Raw genomic sequence first — 12415 nt, forward strand, 5'->3', positions numbered from 1 at the left:
ATCTCATTGATTGGACTCCAGTTGGCTGACATCTCACTCCAATTAGCTCTTGGAGATGTCATTAGTCTAGGGGTTCACATACTTTTTCCACCTGCACTGTGAATGTTTACATGGTGTGTTCAATAAAAACATGGCAACATTTCATTCTGTGTGTGTTACTAGTTTAAGCAGACTGATTGTCTATTGTTGTGACTTAGATGATGATCAGATCACATTTTATGACCAATTTGTGCAGAAATCCATATCATTCCAAAGGGTTCACATACTTTTTTTTGCAGCTGTATGTAAATAAAATATTGTTTGTGTATCCAGAATCAATTTAAACAGAGAGAGAAGTCCAGGAGGTGGCATGCACCCCGTTGGACTTAACCCTTAGTATGCCTGCACATATTACAATGTGGCTGAAATCCTGGACTTCAGCTTTAAAGTGACTGTAAAGCTTACCTTTTGTTATTTTAATAAAAAATAAAAAGAAACACATGTTACTTATACTTGCCTGTGCTGTGCAGTGGTTTTGCACAGAGCAGCCCTGATCCTCTTCTGGGGTGCCCCACTGGAACTCCTGGCTCCTCCTCTTTGGCAAGTACCCTCAAAGAAAGCCACTTTCTATGGGGTTGCTTGTGTAGGCATGCTCCTGAGCCCTGCTGCCTGCTCAGACCCACCCCCTGCTCCATCATAGAATTTGATTGACAACTGCAGGAGCTTAGCGAGGGGGGAGAGAGCCAGAACTGGGGAGTCCTTTGCAACATGTTTTTTTACCTTAATGCATTAAGGTAAAAAAAAAAAAAACCTTAAGGCTTTAGAACCACTTTAGGTTGATTTTCCTGGGGAAAGCTGATTTCTCAAAGAGATAAGTAAATGATTCAAATGCAGATGTTCATATTTAGGAGGGAAAAAAACTAAATTTAATAGTAATGAGTTTACCTCAATGGCCAGCTCATAAAGTATCTTAGACACTCTTGCATATTCTGAAGTTTCAAGGTCAACTCCACCACCCGGCAAAAGAACCCTATGAAAGAAAGGAAACAGTGTTAAACTATAAAGTCCTGTGACCTTTTTAACATAAAACTTAATTTGCACTAAATGTAAATATAAAAAAAGAGTGTAACAAATAAGCGCCTCTCTCAATAAAATATTACTTTGAAAATAAGCAAAAAAAAAAAAAAAAACATATGTTGCCTAATAACCCAGGCTCAACTGCAGCCAACACTCTCCTGGTGTGCTCACTCACAACCTATTACCAAAACGTGTAATTGAGTGAAGCACAACGGGTAAGTAAAATAGGACCACCAATTCTAAAGTACCTTATGATGGGATAATATACGTGAAGAGTCTATTGATGACTCTTCTACAGAACTTAACAAAAGCCCCAAAAAATACAACTCCGCGTGCAGTAAAGCTAAAAATAAAAAATTAGACTAAAAACAACAATATTAGAACAGTACATGTGATTGCTTGTGTGCTAGAAGCATTCTTCGCTCTTCACAGTGCTTCAGGTGACCCACCACCAAAAGGTGAAGTGCTCGCTCACCTTAGATCCCTGACCCCACTGCAGGGTCCAGTGGACCTTTAGTGAACTCCTCCTATAGGGAATGCAGCCAAAACTCCTTTTCTCTCATATGGGGCTGTGTCTGCTTCCTTCCCTTTCTTCAGTCCCCAATTCTCAGTATATTACATAATGCAACAAAACAGAAACACCATAGTGCTCTCCATTCACCTATGTTCATTGCAGCAGAAACCGACTAAAAAAAAAACACAACATCAGGATAACAGGCATAGAAATACTACAGAGTCGAGCTGAAGGTTGAGTCACAGATTTAAGTTGCATTGAGTAGAAGAGTGGTCAGTAGACTCTACACGTATATTATCACTGCAGAAGGTGATTTTGGATTGGTTGTAATATTTTACTTACCCGTTGCCCTACACTCATTCACACATTTTTTTAGCACTAAATGCATGTCAGCTCACTGCTCATTTCTGATAAATGTCTAAGAATATAAAATTTTTGCACTCGCCTTTACTTTAAAGCCCACTGAGGGATGTAGGAAATCTTTCACCTTTGGGTTATTCTGCTTCTTACAGTAGGACTGGACACTGGCAAACAAACCAACTGTAGCCCAGCCCAAGACCACACCTACTACCAGCATGCTTAATTTTGTAATAAAGCAGTACTGAGAGTAGTATATGAAATAAAGTGACCAGTGTCTCTCAGTGGATTCCAAAAAGGAATTTACAAATACAAAAATCCTATTTTCTCATTTCACTGAGGGGGAACAGGTAATCTTTCACATTTGAGACCTCAAAGCAGTCCAACTGAGGGAGTGGGCAACACAGGCAACAATTTATATCAGGCCCGATAACTTCCCCATGGGAATAAAGTATTCGGATTCTGAAATGAAGGGAAAGACCTAGGGGTAGTCTGTGCTCAGGGGGCACCTAGAGAAATTGGGAAACTGATGTTTGATGCCAGAAAAATTGAGCACTCGCAACCAGTAAAGTATGTCTTGACAAGTAAAGGAGAAACCAATCCAAAAGGCAAAGCTTGGAAACCTGTTACCTCAACCACCAGGAAGGTGGAATAAGAAACAGAATCACCCTACAGTGTCCACCTGGGATGTTTAAAAAGTCAGTAGCCTGAATAGTCAAAGAGAAAAAAACTCCTCTCAAAGACAGTGACCAAAGTACGATGTCCTGGTTGGGGAGATAAGAAATTGTCCTAGAACAGAAAAAAATTCTAACCCTCAACTCACGTGATCCCATAACAGGCCCAATTGAAATGGAGTTTCCAAGCTTGGAATGCTAATCAGGTCAGTCACTTAATCGTGCTGAGGCAAGGACTACTCCTGGAGGGTGAACTAGAACACAAATACCTCCAAGGAATCCAAAAGGCGATTCCTGAAAATGCAGAGAACAAAAGGTTCAAACAGGGGAAGGTACGTGGGGGCTTCCCACACATGATCAAGCAAAGAATGGAAGGTTGCACAGTCTGCAAAGCAAACAAGGAAGATGTATAAAAAAAAAAAAAAAAAAAAAAAAAAAAAGGAGGAAAGGCCTAAAAATCCCTCTAGAGCAGCTACTGCTACTACCAGAAGATTGCTTCACCTGGAGATGGACCCGTTTAGCATGCACTGTAGTTAAACCAGGATATCAGGGAGTCCACATCCTGTATCCTTAATCTGCAACACAGGTCCTGAAAAGCACTTAGATGTAAAGGCCCATACACACGACAAGAAAATCGGAAGTAAAATTTCGTCCGACGAACGATCTGCCGATTTTCGGATCTTTAGCATAATGCTTTTGAATTCTCGTTGAATTTTGTCATACGAGAATTATCGTATGAAAGTAACCTCTTCACTTTCCATATGAGACTAGCATGCAACAAAAAACTAAAGAAAATTTGTCAGATAATCTGATCGTGTGTACAAGGCTTTAGAATGGTTCCTCCATGTCCAGATGTAACCGTTTGTGAAAGCCTGTCTACACCCGAGATGTGAACAGGATTAGAACACGAAGTTCTACCAAGATCAGAATCCTAACTTGCCACAGCAAGAGTTTCTGTTCTTCATTAATGGTTGAGGAACACCAATGCCATGGCATTGTGCAACTGGATTTACAGCAGAGGACCTGCCAAGGAGATAATCCAGTGATGTAGGAGCAGCCCTTCTTGAAACTTCAGGATGTAGACCAGGAGATGAAAATTCTCTTATGAGGGCCTCTGCATCAGTAGGATGCCCATGGCCCCAACCCACCCTGACAGGAGTACTTCCGTTGACATAGAAAAATAGAAGTGACAGCAGAAAAAAAAAAACAGACAGTAGTTTATAGAGTCTGCCCATTATTTTTTTAAAAATGTTTTATTAACTTTATTGTCTGAGTAAAGATCTAGGTTTGTCCCAAGCATATTTGAAGCCATTTACTGTTAACGGTTTCACTACCTCTGCTGGTAGTGAGCAAACATCAAATACCTTTTCAGTAAAATAAAACTTTCTAAGATTAGTTTTGAACTTTCCTCCAGTTAGTTTGAGATCATGTCCCCGTGTTCTCCATTTTGGTTTAATATTGAAAAAGCTGCCCTCCTGAACCTCTCTTGATGTATTTAAAATGTTTCAATCATGCTTCCCCTTTCCCTGCTTTCCTCCAGACTGTACATATTGAGTTCCTGAAGTCGCTCTCGATTGGTTTCATCCCCCAAACCTTTAACTATTTTTGTTACCCGTCTCTGGACTCGTTCTATTTTATCAATATCTTTCTGTAAGTGAGGTCTCCAGAACTGGACACAGTATTCTAAATGAGCTCTCACTAAAGATCTATATAGATGCATTCGAACCTCCTTCCTCCTGCTGGGGATACCTCTAGTGATGCATCCTAGAATTCGATTTGCTTTTCCCACTGACTGACCACACTTTTTATTTAGGCACCATCTTATTTTGAGCACTGATTTTTATTGTTCACATGTTCTGAAAGCTAGCTGTGCTGCTTGGCAGGATTGAATGGATCACAATTATAATTCAGTCCTGCCTCGTTAAATATGCCGACCAGTGTGAACAGCCCTCACACCCTCCCAGAGCCCTACTGTCTGTGAAGTGATCAATTCACACATGACATAAACGTCTTCATAATACTCTCCCATAGCCCTTCCTCTGTAGTCTCAACAGTAAGACATTCTTTGGCATGCTGGAAGACAGGAATGACATATTTACACCTTTCACCACCCACATTAAGGCCCAGAAACACCCACAGTAATCCTAGGACCTTCCCACATCAACTCCCAGATCTGGTTCTGTGACTCCTATAGCCCACCCTGAAACTACAGAGGCTCAAAAGATCATGGGACATGTAGTATGAGGACTGGAAAAGAAAAAGGAGGTCAGAGAACTTTGAAATTCAGCCAGAAGGAGTGACATCAAAGACACAGAAACTTGCTGTATACAGCTAATATAGGTAAGTTACACAAACTAATAGTGAGGTTGTGATTCATTTACATGCACAATGGATCTGTTTTGGGGAGGAAAAGCTGGAGTTTTTCTTTAAGGCTCCAGCCATCTGCTCTACATGCTACATCAATGAAGGATCCACTACCATGGTCTTTTAAAAGGTGTTTGACCATTCTGCGATGGTTTGATAAAATTAAAATCACAGCCAGAAAATGACAAAGGACAGAGCCCATCATTACATTTTTAAAAAAGGCTGCCAACCATTGATTGTTGGAATCCTTTAATGCAGAAACACACTTCACGGCTTAGAATCAGATTTAGTCACTGTGACCAACCACTCATAAGTCGCTAGGACTGTAGGCAGATCAGACAGAGTCTTCAGGGGAAAGCACAGGAGAAAGCTTAAAGTGTCTGCGGTCAGAACCTGCCAGGAATTGGGCCATAAAGTCCTATGTCTAGAAGAGTCTGTTTCACGTCCAGTTAAACAGGAGTCGGACACGGCACTCTAAACTAGGGATAGACCGATAATCGGCAAGGCCGATATAACGGCGTCCGATTTGCACTTTCCTCGATATATCGGTCCCAATATTTTTGGGACGTCATTCTGCCTTCTTAGGCCGCCTCCCTCGTCTTGGACAGCCTCGTCTGGAGTCAGGACTAGTCTTGCGGGAGTGCATCACAGCCATACACCCACCCACAGCAGCCCAGTACCAGCCACCCACATCCACAGGCCCTGTACCAGCCAGCGAGCCACAGGCACTGTACCAGCGAGCCAGCCACCCAAAGGCCCTGTACCAGCCAGCCACAGGCACTGTACCAGCCAGCCAACCACAACCCCTATGCCAGCCACCCACCACAGGGTGCCAGCAAGCCAACCATTAAGCATTAAACAAAAATTAACATGTTCAGTACCAGATTTGGGTCAAAATTTGTCTTTATTTTTCAAAAAAAACCTTTAAATGTACGAAATATCGGCCCATACCGATACGTTGTGACCAAAATATTGGTATCGGCCCTGAAAAAACCATATCGGTCTATCCCTACTCTAAATGCCAGGGTGGGATGGATAGCTGCAGTTGTACAGAATACCTCTAGCAGTGTTATAAAGAAGAGTCTTGATTGATGTCCAGCCTCCGAGGCATGCTGGTAGTGGAAGGGGTTATCCTGGGCTGGCCTACATTTTTTTTTTGTCATTGTGTCCAATTCTTCTATAGAAGGCACTATATCCTGATGGTTAAGACTATGTCCCACAACGGATGAGAAAGAACATTTGTCTATTTCAGAAATATCAGGTTTATATTGCCATCTCCATTCCCACTGGGGAGACTCCTTTACTTCCTACCGTAGTGGCAGTGGTCAATCAGGACAGGAAGTGAGAAGAAGCTTTCCCAAACAGCAATAACTCTTCCCTCACCTAGCCCAAAACATGCATTACCACTTTTTACCATACACCTAATAATAAAAAGGAGAAGAAGTATAGCCAACACTTTTTTGGCTGTACTCGTTCTATGGATCATAGGAGTGCAGTTTGTTCTGCACTTCTGTGACCGGTTTTCAGCCGACAGCGGCTAAAGCCTAAGCAAGCCACTCCCACCCTCTCCACAGCCAAGAGCTCCAGTAAGCACTGGAAGAGCAGAGCAGAGAGCTAGTGATTAACAGCAACCACCAACCTGCAGACCGAGAGCTGAGTGATCAGTTGTGTTTGATCACTCAATTCCGGGTCTGGAGTTGGCAGGGAACAGAACAGATGCAGCATCAGACCAATGCTGCATCCATCTAGGTGAGTAGAATTTTAGTTTTGTTCTGGAATCCCATACTTTAAGCAATTTTTGTGGTTAATATTTCTAAATAAAAAAAAGTTTCACCCTGAAATAATTTCCTTAGACCTAACACTACACACAACCCAGGCCCTAACCCAATACACAAGTTAACATAAGTAGTCAGGTGAAGGCAGTGAGAGGTCTTCTCCAAGCCAAGCCACCCACCCTGTCTGCAGTGGTTGATCCATGATTAGGACCTGCTCATCAGCAATACATTTAGAAAGGAGAAACACAGGTTCTGCTCTTTTTATATCTTACACAACTAAAATAATGTTAAAGCAATAGAGACACAGCATTTTTTTTAAAGGAAGGGTTGCTGGATTTATAAAACTGGTCAGTTTCATTGGGAAAAGAGCTTAGCATGGAGTGCTTCCTGAAACAAAAGTAGCTGAAGACATACCCATTTATTGCTTTGAAGATCTTCACATATTCTTCCTTAGGCAAATGGATTCTAGAAAGCAAACAATGTATTAATATCAGGCACAACACAGGTATTTGCCAACTTGAAATGTGTGCCTAGACTCAAGGATGGTGTGTGTTAACGTATGCATTTACAACAATCAGCCATAACATTACGATCACTGACAGATAAAGTGAAGAACATTGGGATATAATATGCAGCAAGTAAACACGTTGTGAATGAAATGGATGTGTTGAAAGCAAAAACATCAGCATTGCAGTTTGTGGTGTATGGGGCTGCATAGCCACAGACCGGTCAGGGTGCTCATGCTAACCCGTGTTAAAGCCAAAAGTGTATACAATGAGCACATGATCATCAAAACTAGACCATGGGGCAACTAAAGAAGGTGGCCTGATCTGATGAATCAAGGTCTTTTACATCATGTGGACGGCCTGGTGCGCGTGCTCCAGTTACCTGGGAAAGAGATGGTACCACGATGCACTATGGAAATAAGGTAAGTCAGCAGAGGCAGTGTGATGCTGGGAAACCTTGGGTCCTGCCATTCATGTGGAGGTTACTTTTGACACATACCACCTAAGCTTTGTTACTGACCAAGTGCACCCTTCTATGGAAACTGTATTCCCTGATGGCAGTGGCCTCTTTCAGTTGGATAATGCGCCCTGTCACACTTCAAAAATGTTTTGAGGAATACAAGTTTGAGGTGTTGACCTGGCCCACAAATTCTTCAGATCTAAATCCATTAGGCTCCATTCCAACCTGAGCGTATCGTTTTCAGGTGGGTTTTTTTGGGCTTTTTGTTCATGTACTTTTTTGAGCTTCAGGCAACAAAATGCTCAGATGTGAACAGGGGCCGCTGAAATTAATGGGATTTTGCTTGTTGGGCGTTTTGAGACTTCAGGGATGAGCGTTTTACGACCTGAAATACGCTCAGTTGTGATCAGGGCCTTAAGCATTTGTAGGATGTGCTGGAAAACTGATCCATGGAGGTTCCACCTCTCAAATTACAGGAGTGAAAGGATCTGCTACGGCATGCTGCCAGATCACACAGCATACCTTCAGAAATCTAGTGGCGTCCATGTCGCAAAGGGTCAGGGCTGTTTTGAGGGCCAAAGGGGAACCTACTCAATACTAGGTGGGTAGTAATAGTGATATGGCTTATCGGTGTTTATCACAATTAAGATACATTACCGAGAGGTTTAGTGCAAAACTATTTGAGATATCGGGGTGAGGTTGGCCCCACCACATTGTGGGCAGCTCACAAGGCAACCATACGGGGGAAAATGAACATTTCAAATGTCAACTCAGATTAGAGGCAAGACTAATTTACAAGAATTGTGCAAAGCACACAAACTTAGACCCAATCAGTAAACTTTAGCAAATCAAATCCACTAGATTGGCACTTAACCTAGCGCTGACTACCAGAGCTGAAAAGAGCTTACGATGGAGTGGTGTACTTTTCTGCTTCCAACGGGATAGTTGGGCCTATGCTGGCATCTAAATTGACCCCTAGGGGCCGACCCCATGCACTACCGAAGTTGCTGACGATCTTCTGTTCTTAACCTGCCCTACGACTACAACACTGGTTTGGGGAAAACAATGTTACTTTATCCAAAGACTCAAGGTGGATTGGGATTACCCGATTTGTTTAGGTACTATCAAGCGGCCCATATTACGCAATTATCAATAGTTTACTCACGTTATGTTAAACCAGATTGGGTGTACATGGAGAGAATGGCGACTCTGGGCTATACTCTGGCTGACCTCCTATCTTGGCACCTACTCTGTCTTTTTTAGTGGCGCTGTGGGACAAAGTGCGCTCTTGCAGTCATCTAGTCTCCCCTTTCACACCACTAGCCCATCTGTTTAATAACCCAGATTTCCCTCCGGGGCTAGATATAGGGGCATTTAAAAATGGTGGTTTGACAAGGGTCTATACAGGATCCGACAGTTGTTTACCCATAGGGGGCCCTTCACTCTTAAGCATTGTAGGGAAGTTCTCAAAATGCCCAGCTTGGAGCATTTCTGTTTTTTTGCAAATTTCACATTTCCTTCACTCCCTTTGGCCGGTTAAACCGGATCACTACCAAGTGACCCCCTACGAAAAGTGGTGTACGCAGGATGCGATCGGCGGGGGTATCTCTTAGTTATGGGCTGCTACTGGGTCCTCCTATATGGTGGACTGAGACGCAGACCTGGGTGAGGTTAGAGACACTGAGTCGTGGCAAACATGCTTCCTGAGATCATATGGGGGCATTATGAATGTTGCCCTGGTTGAGGCAAATTTAAAAGTGCTCACCCGTTTGTATTTGGTGCCCACTAGGTTAGCCAGAATGTACCCTTCGGTGTCGCCCTTGTGTTTGAGATTGTCAGATAATGGGGTCGATGTGTCATATTTGGTGGGAGTGGCCTAGGATCCGTGGCTTCTGGAATGGCATTTCCGCCCTGATCCAGAGGGTGACGGGACAATCTGTACCCTGTACTCCATGGGTGGCTCTTCTTATTGCCCCGATCCCTGGCCTACCTAAGTATTTACAGCATTTTATTTTTTATAATTTTCCTGGGCGCCAAGATGACGGTAGCTAAATCCTAGAAGCAACCCACCGTGTGACACAGGTGAAGAGGAAAATTACATGGATGATACATGAGAATATTGTGAGTATCCTGAGAGACACAGTCCATACATTTCAACAAATATGGGAGCCTTGGGCTGATTATATGTAGGTCTCTCTGCAGGGTTAGACCTATTACTCCTATTGAAATGGGGGAACTAATTTCTCGCTCCAACTTCATGATGGACCATACTCTTCATTTTTTCCTTTCTAGTCTGATCCTCTTCACCCTTCTTTCTTTTTCCATTCCCACTTCTATTCCTGATCTTCAGGATAAGGGACTGCTCCAGGGGCTAGAAAGTTTGTAGTGCTTGTAATCAGAGGCGTAACTAGAGCCTTCAGGGCCCCGATGCAAGAAACCATGAAGGGCCCCCCAGATCCCTGGCCGGGGCCCTTCCCTTCAAGCCCAGGGCTCTTCCCACTAATCCTGGGGCTCTTTATTCTCGTTGCATGACCTTTTATTACGGTCACGCAGCAGGATCCTTTCACAAGTTCTGCAGTGGGCTCCCTTCCTGCAATCTTGGGGCCTTCCCACAGTGGTGCAATGCCAGGGCCCGGTCGCAAGTGTGACTTTTGCAATCCTGGAAGTTCACCCACTGGTTTGCTACTGGGCCCCCTGGAGCATGGGGCCCGGTAGCAATCGCAACCCCTGCAACCCCTGTAGTTACGCCCCTGCTTGTAATATACTGCAAGTCCAAAGAGTAGTCTTTATTGTGTAAGCTGTATTTCTGATACCTCAGTTAACTGTGTTTTATTGCCTATTATACATCTCTTTGAGACGTTAAGATGAGGGACAGAATCTGAGGTTTGTTTTTGACATATGTTTTATTGTCCAGTTCCTTCTTGTCGGAACTGGTATTGTTTTTTTGTACTGATTGTAATCTTTATGTAAAATCTTTAACGCTTTGAAAGTAAAAAATGTCACTTGCTTTTAAACATTCAAGTTTAAAACAAATGTCATTTTTGATTTTATTATTTTTTTAAAGGCGTTTATTTTATTTTCACATTTTCCAAAAGCATAAACACACTTTTGCAAACATGAGCAAATAATAAAATGAACATTTAGTGCTATCACAGAGATCGCATGTAATTCGGAGTGCACTGCTCCTAAATTACATGCAATCTCTGTGCAGTGCAAATTTCAGCCATACAGTTTGTATGACTGAATTCGCACCGCAATCGCACTAAACACGCACATGACCCTTTTTTTAATCCGCAGTGCGGATGCGATTCTGTGCGAACTTGCAGATCGCACTGCGATATGCGATCTCAATTGGGGGGGTGTCGTTAACTTTTAATTGACACCCCCTGCGTATCGCATATGGCAGTGTGAACTGCCAGGGGTGCAGGAATACGCTGTATATTCGCAGCGTTCCCGCATCGCAGAAATGTGAACCGGGACTTAGCCTTAAGAGGCCAACCAGAGAACAAAAGGGTTACATAAAATGATTGTTTCCCCAATAGGGAGAGATAGGACATAGAATAACAAAACTATCGTGGCTGGACTACACACAGCCCACTATATAGCTCAGCTATCTTAATTCAGTGAAAAGGTGAAAGAAAACAACAACAACAACAACAACAACAACAACCAGCCACACACACACAAACTCTCATATCCCCTCCACCTCCTCCCTCACCTTCTAGCAGGAGAGCCAAGAAGTTCACAGCTAAGTGCCGGTTCACACTGAAGCGGCGCGACTCCGGGGGCGACCTGTGAAGTCGCGTGCACCGCGACTTGCACGGACTTCATAAAATGAATGTCTATGCAAGTCGCTCCAGGTCGCCCCGAAGTAGTACAGGACCCTTTTTCTAAGTCGCTCCTATTAGAACCGGTCCTGTACTACACAATGGACCGCGACGGTGCACGACTTGTCAGGCTGACCAAGTCGCCTGACAAGTCGTACTAGTGTGAACCGGCACTTAGAGTTAGAGTTTACCAAACCATCAATATATAAAGTTATTGAATTAGATGTACCTATTTACAAATGTTGAGATAATGGGGAAAACTGTCTGGAATATCAAGCCAGGGCTGTCAGATTTTAAAGAAATTATTAGGGCAGGCCCTACCCTTATATATCAGCTTGTAAACAGGAAATCTTTATTTACCAAGCTATTAAAGGTTTGTACAAAGGGTGCAACAGCATTCTTTCATCTCAACAGAATCAATTTCCTAGCATAGAACAGTAACACAAACCAGAGTTCGAGCGTGTGTCCGGTGTATAAAGTCATTAAGAATACTAAGAAGTCCAACTTCCAGGGTATGAGGCACAGACAAATGGAGGGTATTAAACAAAAAAAGAGAAAAATGTCTTTCCAATACGTTGAAATATTAGGGCAAGGCCAGAACATGTGTATAAGGTATGCCCCCAATGAACCGCAGCGGGAGCAAGCAGCAGAGTCAAAGCCCATACGGGATAATTTACTAGGAGTAGTATTATATAGGATTTATATAGTGTCAACAGTTTGCGCAGCGCTTTACAATATGAGGGAAGACAATTTCTAATCGCCATGGCGACCTGGCGCCTTGGGTTTGTCGAGCCCTGCCTTAAACATACAACCAGAGCTACAATGTAATGGTTATGATCAAAGCATATTCATGTGTTGGAATGGCATAAAGTCCAGTCCTAA

General features: G+C 43.1%; 1 protein-coding gene across 1 annotated transcript in view; it reads right to left on the bottom strand.

The window, feature by feature from the left end:
* GGH (gamma-glutamyl hydrolase) overlaps positions 1-12415 on the bottom strand; it is a 95803-nt gene that overhangs the window by 26688 nt on the left and 56700 nt on the right. The window contains exons 3-4 of the mRNA XM_082259146.1: positions 7155-7205; positions 925-1009 (exon numbers count right to left, since the gene is read on the bottom strand). Of these exons, the coding sequence (XP_082115272.1) occupies positions 925-1009; positions 7155-7205 (136 nt within the window). The remainder of the gene's footprint in view (positions 1-924; positions 1010-7154; positions 7206-12415) is intronic.

Source organism: Pelophylax lessonae (genome assembly GCF_965119305.1).
Source record: "Pelophylax lessonae genome assembly, chromosome: 5".
Lineage (NCBI taxonomy): Eukaryota > Metazoa > Chordata > Amphibia > Anura > Ranidae > Pelophylax > Pelophylax lessonae.